The sequence below is a fragment of the Ochotona princeps genome, chromosome 21, assembly GCF_030435755.1.
Source record: "Ochotona princeps isolate mOchPri1 chromosome 21, mOchPri1.hap1, whole genome shotgun sequence".
Taxonomy (NCBI): Eukaryota; Metazoa; Chordata; class Mammalia; order Lagomorpha; family Ochotonidae; genus Ochotona; species Ochotona princeps.
In genome coordinates this window covers 26,227,146-26,243,744 of record NC_080852.1, presented here as the reverse complement: position 1 = coordinate 26,243,744, position 16,599 = coordinate 26,227,146, and the positions used below count along the sequence as shown (strand labels likewise).

Sequence of the window (16,599 nt, the reverse complement as noted above, 5' to 3'; positions counted from 1 at the left end):
CCAGGCCACAAGGAGGGAGCTGGAAGGGAAATGGAGCTGCTGGGATTAGAACCGGTGCCCATATGGATTCCAGCAGTAATCTTGCAGCTAAAGGCCTATTTTTTTTTCTTTTTTAAGTTACACTATTTGAGAGGCAAAAATCCTGTGCTGGTTGAGTCCCCAAATATCCACAGCAGGTTAGTGCTGGGTTTTGGCCAAAGCCATCAGCCAGGAACTAAATCCATTTACCATGTTGAGTGGCAGGAACTCACATACTTGAACCATCATTGCTGCCTCCAATGTCTGTATTAAAGGGAAGTTTGAGTCAGTAACTTTTGCTGGGTACAGATGTGAGTGGGATGCAGGCATGTTTTCTTTGAGGCCCAACAGCTGCTCCTAAGCTGAAACCTTAAACAGTTGATGGCAATGCATACTGTGAGAGGGTCTTCAGAAAGTTCAAGGCAAATATCTTATGAAAAAACTACATGGATTTCAAAACTTTTTTTTACCAAAAATACTTTTTTATGGTTTTTAAAATTGTATGTATTTTTTTAAATTATTATTGCAAAGGCAGATTTACAGAGAGAAAGATCTCTCATCTGCTGGTTCACTTCCTAAGTGGCCACAACAACTGGAGCTGAGCTGATCTGAAACCAGGAGTATGGAGCTACTTCCGGGTCTCCCATGCAGATGCAGGGTCCCAAGACTTTGGGCCATCTTGTACTGCATTCCCAGGCCTCAAGCAGGGAGTTGGTTGGGAAGTGAAACAGCTAGAACACAAACCGGCTTCAATATGAGATCCTGGCACATACAAGGCAAGGATTTAGCTGCTGAGCCATCCCACAGGGCCCATTTTTTTTTTTTTTTTAATTTTTAGTTTCGTTTTCCCACAAATTTTGAAAGTATACTTGTGAGTTAAATCTCTAGTCTAATATGATGTTTATCTTTTCTCAGATCAGCTGACCAATGTTCAGCATGGAGTTACTGCTATCAAATTCTGATGTCTTCCAAGAACATTAGCAGACGCTAGATCAGAAGCAGAGTTGGGACTTGAACTGGCAGTCCAGTGTGGGATAACAGTGTTGCAAGTGATGGCTTAACCTGTTGTGCCACCAGTTAGTCCATCCTTTGTAGATTCTGACTCTTCATGGTCTCTGTTCTGTTTGTATATTGACTAAAGCTTTTTACTAAGTCTGATAAACTTTGGCATTTGATTCATCTCACAGTTGCAGTTATGTTTATCAAATATAGCTCTGGGCCATTAGCTCAGACTTGTTGATTTAAAATTTTTTTAAAAAAAGATTTATTTATTTTATTGGAAAGACAGATTTACAGAGAGGAGGAGAGACAGAGAGGAAGATCTTCCATCCGATGATTCACTCCCCAAGTGACCAAAATGGCCGGTGCTGCACCAATCCAAAGCCAGGAGCGAGGAACCTTCTCCGGGTATCATTCAGGTGCAGGGTCCCAAGGCTTTGGGCCATCCTCAACTGCTTTCCCAGGCCACCAGCAGGGAGCTGGATGGGAAGTGGAGCTGCTGGGATTAGAACCGGTGCCCATATGGGCTCCTATGGGTTCAAGGCGAGGACTTTAGCCGCTAGGACATGCGGCCGGGCCCCAGATGTATTTATTTTTATTGGAAAGTCAGACATACAGAGAGGAGGAGAGACAGAGAAAAAGATCTTCCTTCTGTTGATTCACTCCCCAAGTGACCACATCGTTTGGTGCTGTGCAGATCCAAAGCCAGGAGCCAGGAACTTCCTCCAGGTCTCCCACATGGGTGCAGGTTCCCAGGCTTTGGGCTGTCCTCCACTGCTTTCCCAGGCCAGTAACAGGGAGCTGAATGGGAAGTGGAGCTGGCAGGATTAGAACCGGCGCTCATATTGGGATCCTGGGTCATTGAAGGTAAGGACTTTAGCTGCTAGGCCACTGCACCGGGCCCAAGGCCAGGACTTAAACCACTACACCATTGCACTAGGCCCCAGCCTTTCAACAATTTTTTTAATGATTTATTTATTTGGGGCCCGGCTTGGTGACCTAGTGGCTAAAGTCCTCGCATATAAAGCACCGGGGTCCCATATGGGCGAAAGTTTTAACCCCAGCAGCCCCCGCTTCCCATCCAGCTCCCTTCTTGTGGCCTGGGAAAGCAGTAGAGGATGGTCCAAAGCCTTGGGACCCTGCACCCACATGGGAGACCTGGAGGAAGTTTCTGACTCTCAGCTTCGGATCGGCGCAACACCAGCCGTTGCGACCATTGGGGTCTTTTGCAGAGTGAATCATCCAATGGAAGATCTTTTTCTCTGTCTCTCTTCCTTCCTGTATATCTGATTTTGCAATAAAAATAAATTTTTTTTATAGAAAATACTAAAAAAAACCTATTTTTTCTTTGTTTTTTACAGGTTTAGCCCGAGTTGAGTAGAAAAAAGATCTAATACTGGGACCCTTTTGACATAGAAAGAAATGTGGGGGGATTCTCGTCCTTCTAACAGAACAGGACCTTTTCGGTAAGTCTTGCAATTTTAATGTTGATATTGTTAATATTTTAGTGGTAATATGATATGATGTTTTGACTTTCTATTACAGGAAATTGTGTGTGTATTTGTGTGTAAAAATAACTGATTTTTAAAATTAGAGGTTGTTTAAAATGTTTCTTTTCTTTTAAAAAGTATTTATTTATTTATTTATGTATTTGAAGTGCAGAACTACGGAGATAGGTAGGCAGAAACAGATCTTCCATTCTCATATGGCTGTGGTGGCTGAAATGGGCCAGGCAGAAACCAGGCGCTTCACTTGGTTCTCCTTTGGGAGTGGCAGGGTCCCAAGTACTGAGCCATCTTGCATTGCTTTCCAGGAGCCTTAACATGAAACTGCATATAAAATCAAGCAACTGGGATTCAAACTTGTTCCCATATTGGATGCTGGTGCTGCAAGTGGTGCCCTTACCCTGTACACCACAATACTGGCCCCTCTGCGTTTCTTATATACTTGAGGGACTGAGTACCCATAATGCTAAGAGTTTTCTTTCTTAAAATATTGTTTCTTTAAAAGTTAGACCTTTATGTAAATAAAATATGTAATTAAAACAAGTAAAGATTTATTTATTTGTAAGATAGAGTGACAGAAGATGAAAGAGACTTAAAGATCTTTCCACTTAATTTAATCCCAAATGTTCCCAGTAGCCAGGCTGAAGCCAGGAGCTAGGAACTCCATCCTGGTCTCCCACTGGTCTCTCCCACAGATGGCAAGGAGCAAAGCTCTGGGACCCTGCTCAAGGCACCCTAGCAGGGATTGGAGTGAAGAGGACGAGCTGGGATGCACACTCGCACTCCAGTGTAGGATTCTGGCAGCCTAAACTCCATGGTGCTGCAACACTGGTCCACTTCAGTAACATTTTTTAAATATTAAAAATATCCTTAAATCTTTTATTTATGGTTTTGAGCCAAATGATTAATACTTGTTTGTTAAGGAAAGCTAGCAACATGTACATAAACATTTATAAAAATTCCATTATTTGGGCCTGGCATGGTAGCCTAGTGGCTAAAGTTCTCACTTTTCATGTGCCGGGATCCCATATGGGCACCGTTTCATGTCCCGATGGCACTGCTTCTCATCCAGCTCCCTGCTTGTGGCCAGGGAAAGCAGTCAATGACGGCCCAAAGCCTTGGGACCCTGTAGCCACGTGGAAGGTCCAGAGGAAGCTCCTGGCTGCTGGCTTCGGACTGGCTCATCTCTGGCCTTTGTGGCCACCTAGGAGGTGAACCAGTGGATAAAAAGATCTTCCTCTCTGTCTCTCCTCCTCTCTGTATGTCTGACTTTCCAATAAAAATAAGTAAATCTTTAAAAAATTCCATTAATTTCCTAATTTTTATCTAGACTCTAGAGCTGTGCCTTGCCAATAGCTCATTGATGCCATTTTCCAAGCTCCGTTTTAGTTTTAATGGTTATAGGAGACAAAGCAGATTGGAGGAGTTGGTAGCCTTTCTCTAGGAATGAATTTTTTTTTTTTTTTGGCTTATAGTTTTTTTTAATAGATAATATAGAGCACACTGTTGACATTAGTTTTAAAGCTTTGGAATTAATGGTTGTTGCCGTCATTGTATATTACCTGTGTTTCTATCTCTAGTCATGGGCTTAATGTGCTAGATTTTAGTATCCTTGAACCTGAGCAAGTGCACAAGTCTTTTTAAAAAGAAACATGGTTTGCTTGCACAAAACTGATCAGTTTTGAGAGATCATAAATGCCCTTGAATTGGTTTTTGTGGGTGTGAAACAAATAATGAGAATTTGAATTGGTCCCTCTTGTTGTGGTATTGAAATTAAGCCTACTTAATTTATCCAGTCATATTCATGCCCTGGTTTTATATACTTGTATCTATCAGTAAACATTGTGATACTTGCAAAAAAAAAACCTTTGAAATTGTATGCATGATTTATAAAATGCTGTATAGACGTGATTTTTATGTTGTAAATTGGTATATGGCAGAGAAATTTGATCTTTAAACTTATGCATGTAAAGTATTTGTATTCCTATTGAAACTGCAGTAACCGGTAAATTTCGTTTGAATCGTCTGCAATATTTTATGCAGTATATGTTTTTATTCATTATTCTGAAGGTTAAGATTGCAGTGGAAATTTAATTAAAGAACTGAGTTTAGAACACTTATATAATGTTTAGTAAAAGTTTTATTTCATAAATGCTAAATGAATTTTATTTTCTGCTCTGTAGTTTTAATTAAAGTGATGATATTTTAAAATATAAAAGTTTTCCAAATAAAGTTTGACTTAGTGTTCAGTAAACTGTAGCTTGCAGCCTGTTTTATTAGGAGACATTCATGCTCATTATTTACAAACTGACTGTGGTTATATTCATGGTACAATGACAGAGTTGAATAGTTGTGAAACTATAGAACCCATAAAATAGCTACAGTTTGTCAACTCTAGATCAGTGGACTTGTGCTTTTTAAACATTTAAAAATAGTTATATTGTAACCCATGTTTTGTTGTTTTTGTTTAGGGTAATTATTTGGTGTGTAAGATTGTTTCTTATAGAATCAATTTAAGATAATTGATTTAAATATTCACAAATGTTAGATAAATAAAAGTATGCTTCCTCTGCTATGTTTCTTGATATTATCAGAACATTTTTCATTGAACCATTCAAATTTATTTAAAGTTATATTTTCCTACCTTAGTTTTAGTTTAATATCAGTTATTATGTGCAGTTTCTTAAGATGCTTGACCAAAAGGGAGATATGTCTTACACAGCATTCCTTTCTTTGGGAACTAATTTGGACTGTAAAGAGGTAAATTAGTAGGAAAAGGACATTATAGCTCCTTTGAACATCTTCTTGAATTGGTCCTTATTTAGTTTAAAATTATTTTCATAACCATTGTTGTTTTATACTAAATAAATTTGTTTCTTGATTTGTCTCTGTTAAACTATTCAGAACTCTTGTATGGTAGGTTACTCTAGTTCCATTTCCTCTTAATTGGGAGGATGAGATAATTAGGGCAGTATTTAGAGAGAATGTTAGATGAGATTTAATTAGAAAACATAGATACTTCTGCCCTCAATCCAGAATGTCTGAAGAGGTTAGTCTTCTTATAAGCTGACTAGTAGGGTTAGAATGATTTTAAGTATGAGAGATAATATAGTGATAACATCTTATTTTTGATGTTAGATTATACTTATGAGGTATTTTTTTTACTTATTTAAAAAAATTTATATATATATTATCAGAAAGAGAGCGAGAGATCTTCCGTTGCTGATTTACTCCCCAGATAATTGCTGCAGTGATCAGAGCTGGGCCCACATCTAGTTCTCCCATCTGGGTGTCAGGAACCAGGTGTTCACGGTGCCTTCTGCTTTTTCCCTGACTTATTAGTGGAGAGCTGGATCTGAAGTGGAGTAACTGGTGCTTGAGCTAGTGCCCTTTAGTGCCTTTATAGAATGTTGGCATCACAGGCTGCGGCTTAATTTGCTGTGCCACACCCCTGGCCCCTATGACATACATTTAAACTTACTTTTATGCTGAACCACATAGACATGAACTGATGTTAATAGAATCAACTGGAAGTCATCATGTTCTGAAAAATTAATTAAATGTACGTCATTCTAGTGTTTAGGTTAATGATGCTAAATTCCTGTTACTTTAAGAAAGGATTTGGCATTGTAACTTTTCTCCTCAGCTGAGTGACCTGGAGTTGCCTGTATTTTGTATTTTATTATAGTATAGTCTGAAGTCGGAGGAATCTTTAATAGAACCTCTTCAGTTCTGGGAGGAAAAAAATGAGTGGCTCTTGAGATCTCGTTGTTTTTTTGACTACTAAACAGCAAATAACCTTCAGATCATTTCATGTTTTCCTTTTTCATATATTGCTACCTAGGATTTCATGTACCTTAATTGACTTCTTAAATTCGCTTGCCTTTGACCCAAACCAAAAATAAGCAAAATACTCTGGAGGTTAGGCTAAGGGAAGAAGTTGGGTAGTATCAAAGACTGGGCCAGCTTTCCTTTATTTCAACTTCTGTAAACTGAAAATGTGAATTAACATTGTGCCTATTTCAAAATACATTTTATGGCATGAAAAATCAGCATGAGGCACTGGAATCTGGAGTATTAGCTTCTTCCTCGAGATGTGCTCTCAGGGCTGTCACCATTGGGCTCTTGGACACTGTTGCTCAGCTGAGACATGCTTTGAGGCATGGTTATTGCTGCCTTCTCACAGGCCCTGGGGTGGCTATAGTGATAGCATCCAAGTGAGAGCACCTCCAGGCATTGTCACTGTGGAACTGGAATTTATATGCAGCCAGAGCGGATACCCAGTGATGAGCACTGCTGTGCTCCTACTGGTGATTTACAACCAGTGTTTCTTCCTTTTGGGCCTGCATTCTTTTTGATTGGTGGTGTTCTTATTGTAGCTGTAATAATATATTTTGAAATGTTACTATGAATGCAGCCATGAGAAAGAACTCTTGAAACTTACTGTAAGAAATTTATAGTGCATTAATTTTTCTGATATATAGGTATCATCATTTTGACCTTGGAATTCTAAGTTCCCTGGCTGTAGGAAAATGGAAATTTTGTAGCATGTCACCATTGTTAGCTTATCTGGTATTGCGGATTTTCCCTGTTGCAGGACTGGGTGAAAGCTTTTTCTGCAGCAGTCATGTTGAAAACCTTGTGTTGAATTTCCTCGTGTTCTGAAATGGGAGCATAAAAGTTTACTCCGCCACTTCGTCTTAAAATAGCAAAACTTTGCTGTTTTCTGCAGATCTAGGACCTTGTTACAGAACTCTGCCAAAAAAAAAAAAAAAATGTTTGCAGAAGAATGTGCTGTGATTAGAGAAGAATATGCTGGTGTGTAGATATCAAACTCTCTGGACAATATAAATAACACTGTCTTTGTTTCTACAGTGGGAGCCAAGAAGAAAGGTTTGCTCCCGGGTGGAACAGGGATTATCCTCCTCCTCCCCTTAAGAGTCATGCTCAAGAGAGACACTCTGGCAACTGTCCTGGCAGAGATTCACTTCCCTTTGATTTCCAGGGGCACTCTGGGCCTCCTTTTGCAAATGTAGAGGAGCATTCTTTCAGCTATGGAGCTAGAGATGGACCGCATGGTGACTATCGAGGAGGAGAGGGACCTGGACATGATTTCAGGGGGGGAGATTTTTCATCTTCCGATTTCCAAAGCAGAGATTCATCACAGTTGGATTTCAGGGGAAGGGACATGCATTCTGGGGATTTTCGGGATAGAGAAGGACCACCAATGGATTATAGGGGAGGAGATGGTACTTCTATGGATTACAGGGGTAGGGAACCACCTCATATGAACTATAGAGACAGAGATGCTCATGCTGTCGACTTCAGAGGGAGGAATCCTCCCCCATCAGACTTCAGGGCTCGGGGCACTTATGATTTAGATTTTAGAGGTCGGGATGGGACCCATGCAGATTTTCGGGGAAGAGATCTATCAGATTTGGATTTCAGGCCCCGAGATCAGTCTCGTTCTGACTTTAGGAATAGAGATGTATCTGATTTGGACTTCAGGGACAAAGATGGGACACAGATGGACTTTAGAGGCCGAGGTTCAGGTACTACTGATCTAGACTTTAGGGACAGGGACACACCACATTCAGATTTCAGAGGCAGACACCGTTCCAGGAGTGATCAGGATTTCAGGGGCAGAGAGGTGGGACCTTGTGTGGAATTTAAAGATAGAGAGAGGCCCCTTGGGGATCCAAATATTTTGGATTACGTTCAGCCCTCTACACAAGGTAGAGAAAATTCTGATATGAATGTGAACAAGAGAGAAGAATCCACACATGACCATACAGTAGAAAGGCCTACTTTTGGCATTCAGAAGGGAGAATTTGAGCATTCAGAAACGCGGGAAGGAGAAACACAAGGTATAGCTTTTGAACGTGAATCTCCATCAGACTTTCAAAACAGCAAAACTCCAATTCAAGATCAAGAAAAGTCACAGCTTTCTGGAGGTGAACAACAGAATTCAGATGCTGGTCTGTTTAAAGAAGGTGGTCTGGACTTTCTCGGCCGGCAAGACACTGATTACCGAAGCATGGAATACCGTGATGTGGATCATAGGCTGCCAGGAAACCAGATGTTTAGCTATGGCCAGAGCAAGTCTTTTCTAGAGGGCAGATCTGCCCGAGATGCCCAACGGGACCTTCAGGTATGTTGATGGAATAGATTGCTTTTTGCTGTTTCACAAGGCTTTCTTAGAGAATGTAGGGTACAGTCCAAGATACTCAGTTCTGACTCTTCCCTTGCAAGATTTGTATTCAGAAGTAGAAATTAGGAATGTAAATGTTTCAAAAAAAAGGCTCCTCAGCTGAGATATTTTTTATGTCTGTTTATGCCTAGATTTTCTTTATGCTGCTGATATAAATGCCCTGTGATAATTTAGTTTGAAAGGATCTGTCTTTTGGAGCTGATTCTTACAACTCATACTCATTAGTCTTTCTCTTACATGGGGTGACATAACTGCTGTGAATATCTCTTTGCAGTTAATTAATTCCCTTTAATGTTTCTTAAGCTTTTTATTCTGTTCTTTATTTTAAAATTTTTTTAAAGATTTATTTATTTTTATTGTAAAGGCAGGTATACAGAGAGGAGATAACTTTTGAAATAGGAGAAATTAGTTGGACTCGTACTCCTTATAAGTATGAAAAAAACGCAAATTTTTCTGAATGATGGTGTATGCTTTAGACTCAGATCATGTTTTTGATTGTTCTAAAATTTGGTTATAGAAAGCATCTTTGGCAAATTTGAATTTTTATTTTGCTTATTTTCTGTTTCAGGAAAACAAAATTATTGTTTTAGGAACATGTTAAGGCTTTTTGTGTGTGTGGTTATAAAAGATTTTTCAATGTTTATGTTAATGTTCTGCCTTGCAATTTCAATATGTACTTAGGGAGCTTTGAAATTAGCACACTTACATTCTATGATTTGAAACTAAATTTCAGAATTTAGGACAGTAAAGAATTTTAATTTTTTTATCTCTTTATTGTTGCAAGTTATTTTCATTTTTGATCCTGAGTATCTACGTTTTTATGTTAAAGTTTATTTTGCACACTGAAATATATTTGTGAAATACTTTTTCATTCTGAATTCAAGGACCAAGATTATAGGATGGGCTCGAGTGAGGAGAAACCCAGCAAGCTAATTCGATTAAATGGGGTGCCTGAAAATGCCACAAAAGAAGAGGTAAGATGCCATTGCACATTCTCACTTTGGCTTCTGCTTTCTGTTAAAATTTCTAAAAAAGCTTTAGGTAAAACCCATATCAAATTTGGAGACTTTTAGATTTTCCGACTAAACCTGTTTGTATTGTGTGCCAGGCAGTATTATGGGCACTCAGTGATAAAGCAGTAAATATTGCGAAGCCTCATAGATAAATACAAAGGTAAGCAAAAAAACACATAACAATATTAGACAGTAAACATGCTCTGAAGAAAACTGAAGAACAAGTTTAGAGTATCATCTTAACCTAAATGTATTTGGGCTGAATTTTTTTTTTAAAGATTTATTTATTTTATTACAAAGTCAGATATACAGAGAGGAGGAGAGACAGAGAGGAAGATCCTCCGTCCGATGACCCACTCCCCAAGTGAGCGCAACGGCCGGTGCTGTGCCGATCCGAAGCCGGGAACCAGGAACTTCTTCCAGGTTTCCCATGCGGGCGCAGGGTCCCAAGGCCCTGGGCCGTCTTCGCCTGCCCTCCCAGGCCACAAGCAGGGAGGTGGATGGGAAGTGGAGCCGCCGGGATCACAACCGGCGCCCATATGGGATCCTGGGGCATTCAAGGCGAGGACCCCAGCTGCTAGGCCACGCTGCCGGGCCCAGGCTGAATTTTTTTTTTTAAAGATTTATTTATTTTTATTACAAAGTCAGATATACAGAGAGAGGAGAGACAGAGAGGAAGATCTTTCGTCCGAGGATTCACTCCCCAAGTGAGCACAACGGCCGGTGCTGTATCTATCTGAAGATGGGAACCTGGAACCTCTTCCAGGTCTCCCACGCGGGTGCAGGGTCCCAAGGCTTTGGGCCCTCCTCGACTGCTTTCCCAGGCCACAAGCAGGGAGCTGAATGGGAAGTGGAGCTGCTGGGATTAGAACCGGCGCCCATATGGGGTCCTGGGGTGTTCAAGGTGAGGACTTTAGCCGCTAGGCCACGCTGCCAGGCCCAAGGGCTGAATTTTTTTTTAGATTTAATTTATTTTTATTGGAAAGGCAGATTATAGAGAAAAGAGACAGAGAAAAATCTTCTTCCCGCTAATTCAGTTCCCAAATGGCCACAATGGCTGGGGCTGTGCGAATCAGGAGCTGCTTCTGGGTCTCTCGTGCTGGTCCAGGTGCCCAAGGTGTTGGGCCATCTTCTGCTGCTGCTTTCTCAGGTCATAAACAGAGAGCCAGATGGGAAGTGGAGCAGCTGGGACATGAACTGGTGCTTACATAGGATGCTGATGCTTTCAGGGTGAGGACAGGCAATTTTGTCAAAGGAGTTATTGTAATTGTCGTACATTAGGGTTTGCTGTAGTGGTGTGGCATGTTAAGTTGCCATCTGCAATGCCAACATCCCATTTGGGTGCCCGTTAAAATCCTGGGTGTTCCATTTTGGATTCAGCTCCCTGCTGATATACCTGGGAAAATAACGGAAGATGGCCTAAGTACGTGAGTCACTGTCATTCACAAGGGTGACAGTGAAACTCCTGGCTTTGGACTGGTCCTACCCTGGTCATTGTGGCCATTTGGGAAGTGAACCAGCAGATGGAAGACCTCTCCTTCCTTGTAACGCTTTCAAATAAATATTTTAAATACTCAATTGATAGACTTTTGAATAAGAAGAAAGAGATATTCCAGAAGACACTGAAGAAGCAAAAACTTACAACTTGGGAATAAATTCAACATGAAATATGCAAATTAAAAGAAAAAGTAGAATAGCTGAAACTGGGACTAGACTGTGGGTGTGCTTGTCGAGCAGTGTCTTAACTGCTGCGTGCACCAGATGCCTTCTTCTGGAGTCAGCATTGTGGTGTATCTAATGCTTCTGCTTGTGATATTGGCTTCCCTTGTCTAGCTTCTTTGCTTCTGATCAGCTTCCTGCTAAATATGTTTGAGAAGGCAGCAGCAGATGGCCCAAGTGCTTGGGCACCTGACTTCCAGAGACAAACTAGGATGGAGTTCTTGGCTTCCAGCCTTGACTGACTGTTGCAGTCATTTGGCTGTGAACCAGAGGATGGACGATCTTTATCTTTCCCTTTTTCTGTCACTTTGCCTTTAATATAAAATTTTTAAATAAAGGCTTGTATCTTTTTTTTTTTTAAGATTTATTTATTCATATTACAAAGTTACATATACAGAGAGGAGGAGAGACAGAGAGAAAGATCTTCCATCTGATGGTTCACTCCCCAAATGACTGGAATGGCTGGTGCTGAGCCGATCCAAAGCCAGGAGCCAGGAACAACTTCTAGGTCTCCTACACGGGTGCAGGGTCGCAAGCTTTGGGCTGTCCTCGACTGCTTTCCCAGGCCAGAAGCAGGGAGCTGGGTGGGAAGTGGAGCTGCCGGGGTTAGAACCGGCGCTCACATTGGGATCCTGGTGCATTCAAGGCGAGGACTTTAACCGCTAGGCCACTGTGCCAGGCCCTTGTTTTATTTTTGTATAAAGATTTAGTTTTTTACTAGAGAGTCAGAGTTACAGAGAAAGAACTCTTCCATCTTTGGTTCATTCCCCAAGTGTTTGAATGGTCATAGCTGGGCTAATCCAACTTGAGAGCCAGCAGCCTCTTCCAGGTTTCCCATATGGATATAGGGGCACAAGGACTTTGGGCATCGTTCACTGCTTTTCCAGGCCATGTCAAAAAGGGAGCAGCCAGGAGCTGAACTGGCAACCATATGGGATATTAGCACTACTGGAGGAGGCTTATTATGCTTTGCTACCATGTTGGCCTCAAGTTAAAAAAAAAAGTTAGGCTCTTATGTCTTTCTTACAAACTTGAGAATGTTTCTTATGGTTAAGTTCCAATGTTTTTGAGCACTTAAACTGTGCATGGCTTAGGTTTGCCCTTATGAAATAAATATAACTTTGGGTTTTATAGAATAAAAACTGGTAGAGAAAGGATAATTGGTGCTTGAATATGCTTTGAGTGATTAGTGTAAATACTATATTCTTGCAGATTCTTAATGCTTTTCGGACTCCAGATGGCAAACCTGTAAAGGAGTTGCAGTTGAAGGAGTGTAACACAGGTGAGTTTCTTCATATGTATGTGGTGTTGGTTTAGGAAAAGTCTGTCAGATTTCTACGTCATATGCTACTCAAAATTGTTTTTATGAAATCACAATTAAGATTTCCAGAAACCTCCTGTTGGTGCCTTCCAGTACCAACCAGCCTTAGTTTTAGCTGTGTCTCTTTGTGGATGTTTGTCCACACATGGGCAATGAGGATGCATGTTCCAGTTCTTCTGAGTCCCCTTGAGATGTAAAGTGAGTGTTGGAGCATTTATTCCTGAATATACTTTATATTATTATATAACTAGACTTGCTATTTATGTTTTGATGGTGGAATAATTATATTTCAGCTTAGTAGGATTTAATAAGCTTCTGTATGTAAAACTTGACATTTCATTGTTTGAAAGTGAAATTTAATATTTTTCAGAGAATTTGTATTAATTAGTGGCTTCTTGAATTTTCAGTCTTGCTTTTAGAATTAGTCTTCTGACAGCTATTTTGTTGATATTCATGTATACGTCAAATCCAGAAGGGCTTTGTCTTTGACCTGTGTTCTGTGGTCTCAACTGAAATTAAACATTTTCAATTATCTTCCCAGTGTCTCTTTTTTTCAGTCTGTAAGTTTTATTGATACTTTGTGTTTACAGTTCACAGTGCATTCCACAGTTCAGTACAAATTAAACTACATGTCCATTTTATTATTATTTTTTTTTAAGATTTGTTTTATTTTTATTGCAGAATCAGATATACAGAGAGGAAGAAAGAGAGGTTGATTTTCCTTCCATTGATTCACTCCCCAAGTGGCCGCAGCAGCTGGAGCCTCTTCTGGGTCTTCCATGTGCATGCAGGGTCCCAAGGCTTTGGGCCGTCCTCGACTGCTTTCCCAGGCCACAAGCAGGCAGCTGGATGGGAAGCTAGGCTGCAGGGATTAGAACTGGCACTCATATGGGATACCAGCGCATGCAAGGCGAGGACTTTAGTCACTAGTCTACAGTGCCGGGCCTCACAAGTCCATTTTATATAGTTTCATTCTAAGATTCTGAGCACCAAATTTGATTAGTTTTTTAACTGCTGTCTAAAAAGTTAATTAGGAGTGAAATGCCAAGTGCTGAAAGTTTTAATAAGTGCTTAGAAGTAAAACATAGAGGGCCTGGCGCTCTGGCCTAGCGGCTGAGGTCCTCAGCTTAAACATGCCAGGATCCCATATGGGTGCCAGTTCTGATCCCGGTTCTGATCCCGGCGACTCTGCTTCCCATCCGGCTCCCTGCTGGTGGCCTGGGAAAGCGGTTGAGGACCGCCGGAGGCTTTGAGACCCTGCACCCACATGCGAGACCTGAAGGAGGCTCCTGGTTTCGGATTGGCTCAGCTCCGGCTGTTGTGGCCACTTGGGGAATGAATCTTCGGACAGAAGATCTTCCTCTCTGTCTCTCCTTCTCTCTGTATATCTGCCTTTCCAATAAACATTAAAAAATAAATCTTAAAAAAAGTCAAGCATATGAAATGGTTTAAAAATAAAGATGGTCTTTTGAAAATTTTATTATTTGAGAGAGAAAGAGAGTGCTCCCCTCCACTTGGGATCCCACATGACTGCAACAGCTAGGACTGGGCCAGAACTTAAGCCGGCAACTGAAAATGCCCAATCACTCTTGCCATCACTGCTACCTCCTGGGGTTTGTATTATAGGAAGCTGGAGTCAGGAACGTAGGCAGAGAACCCAAGAATGCAGATAATGAGCTGTAGCATGCCAGCTGACATCTTAGCTACTGGGACAAACACCTTCCCCTTAAAAAAATAAAGGTAAACTTATTTTTGAACACTTTAAATTGGAAAAAATAGAGCGTTACTGTTTTTTACAGGATTTTGAATATCAGTAATCTAGTTAAAAAATGTTCAAGTTAAGAGCAACATTTTTGAGGACATAGTTTGCTTTTAAACAGGTTTTTCATTAACTAGATAATGTCATTAAATGGATTCTGTTAAATAAGCTTATCAAGAAACAATTTTTTTGTAATTTAAGAACAAATTCAGGAATGTTATTTCTTAGGAAGCTAGTTGTTTTTGTTGTTGTTGTCGGTTTATTTTAAAAACATCAATCCTGAATTTGTGGACACGTGACTAAGAGGAGTTACGTTGTTGTATACTTCCTTTTTATTGGTTGTTAACTATTTTTTCATGCCTCTCATACATGATTCTCTGTGACCTGAAGGTAGAATTTACTGGCCATAGATGTTTTTTAACTGACAGAGTAATAACCGTAGTTTCATTCTTATTTCATTAACTATGCTTTTGTTAACTATTGATACATTTAGGAAATGTGCTGTGTTAATGTTTAAATAGCAGCAGTTCAGCTACTATAATTTCTTAGATAGTTTCCATTTAAAATAGGTTTGTTTGCAGAGCAATAATTGTATTACTGTGTAATGTTCAATAAGGAGCTTCTTAAATTTGAGGGCTTTGTTAGCTTTTGGCAGACCAGAGACATTGATACTCATATGAAGTGAATCAGAACTGTCGTTAAAAATAGCACTTTTCAGTAATGCAGTATTCTTTGGCATTTGTATATGAAAGTATGTTTTATGTGGCCTGGGAATGATTTCATTTATACTAAAATGATCTTATTACCAGATCCATGTTATATTTCTGTAGTAAGTAGAATGAACTTCAGAGAATATTGGAGCAATGCCTAAAGCCACCTTATGACCCCAATCTTACTGGGAAGAAATTCCCAACACTTTATTCTAAGCTACAGAGCCCTGCATGAGCTAGCCCTTTGCAGTTTGAGCCCTTTTGTATGTACTGGCCTCCAGGATTATGTTGTAGTCACACTGAGCTCTTTTCTCTAGTCTTTCATCAGTTCAAGCTCCTATTTGTGATAGGGCCTTTGCCCTGCTTTTTCTCATCCTCATCTTCTAAGATTTAATTCGTGACCTCATTTTTACCTCTCTTTAACTGCCTTCCAATTGAAAAACCACTCCTTGGTCATTTTTTATCTTATACTTGTTTGTTGATAATAGTATCTATCACCCTGATACTTTTTATTTAAAGATTTGTTTTATTCTTATTAGGCATCATTTTTTTTTAAGATTTATTTATTTTTTATTACAAAGTCAGATATACAGAGAGGAGGAGAGACAGAGAAAAATATCTTCCCTCCGATGATTCACTCCCCAAGTGACCACAACAGCCGGTGCTGCACTGATCTGAAGCCAGGAGCCAGGAACTTCTTCCGGGTCCCCCAGGCAGGCGGAGGGTCCTCAGCCTTTGGGCTGTCCTCGATAGCTTTCCCAGGCCACAAGCAGGGAGCTGGATGGGAAGCAGGGCAGCTGGGATTAAAACCGGCGCCCATATGGGATCCCGGGGCGTTCAAGGCGAGGACTTTAGCCGCTAGGCCACCGCACCAGGCCCAATACTTTGTTTTTTATTTTCATTTATTTATTTGTATTTAAAAAGACTTATTTATCTCTATTGGAAAGGCAGATATACAGAGAGAAGGAGGAGAGACAGAGAGGACCATCCTTTGTCCAATGGTTCAGTCCCCAAGTGGCCACAATGGCTTGAGTTAAGGCATTCTGAATCCAGGAGCCAGGAGCTCTTCCGGGTCTCCACTCGGGTACAGGGTCGCACGGCTTTGGGCCGTCCTCGACTGCTTTCCCAGGCCACAAGCAGGGAGCTGGAAGGGAAGAAGGGCTGCCGGGATTAGAACTGGCGCCCATATGGGATCGTGGCGCCCATATGGGATCGTGGCGCATTCAAGGTGAGGACTGTAGCCACTAGGCTATTGTGCAGGGCCCCACCCTGATACTTTGAATCAGTAGCTTGTACATAGTTTTCTTCTCACTAGTGTGTTAGATCTGGGACAGCAGAACCTTG

The 16,599-nt window shown here is 40.7% G+C and overlaps 1 protein-coding gene across 5 annotated transcripts in view; it reads left to right on the top strand.

The window, feature by feature from the left end:
• Positions 1–16,599, top strand: part of RBM6 (RNA binding motif protein 6) — an 83,208-nt gene that overhangs the window by 7,160 nt on the left and 59,449 nt on the right. For 4 of the 5 annotated variants that reach the window (XM_004581483.4, XM_058679059.1, XM_058679060.1 and 1 more), the window contains exons 2-5: positions 2,379–2,483; positions 7,398–8,673; positions 9,618–9,707; positions 12,678–12,747. In XM_004581483.4, the coding sequence (XP_004581540.2) occupies positions 2,440–2,483; positions 7,398–8,673; positions 9,618–9,707; positions 12,678–12,747 (1,480 nt within the window). In that variant the 5' untranslated portion in view covers positions 2,379–2,439. Of the gene's footprint in view, positions 1–2,378; positions 2,484–7,380; positions 8,674–9,617; positions 9,708–12,677; positions 12,748–16,599 lie in introns of those variants that run through there. The other variant, XM_012925895.2, reaches the window with a different exon arrangement.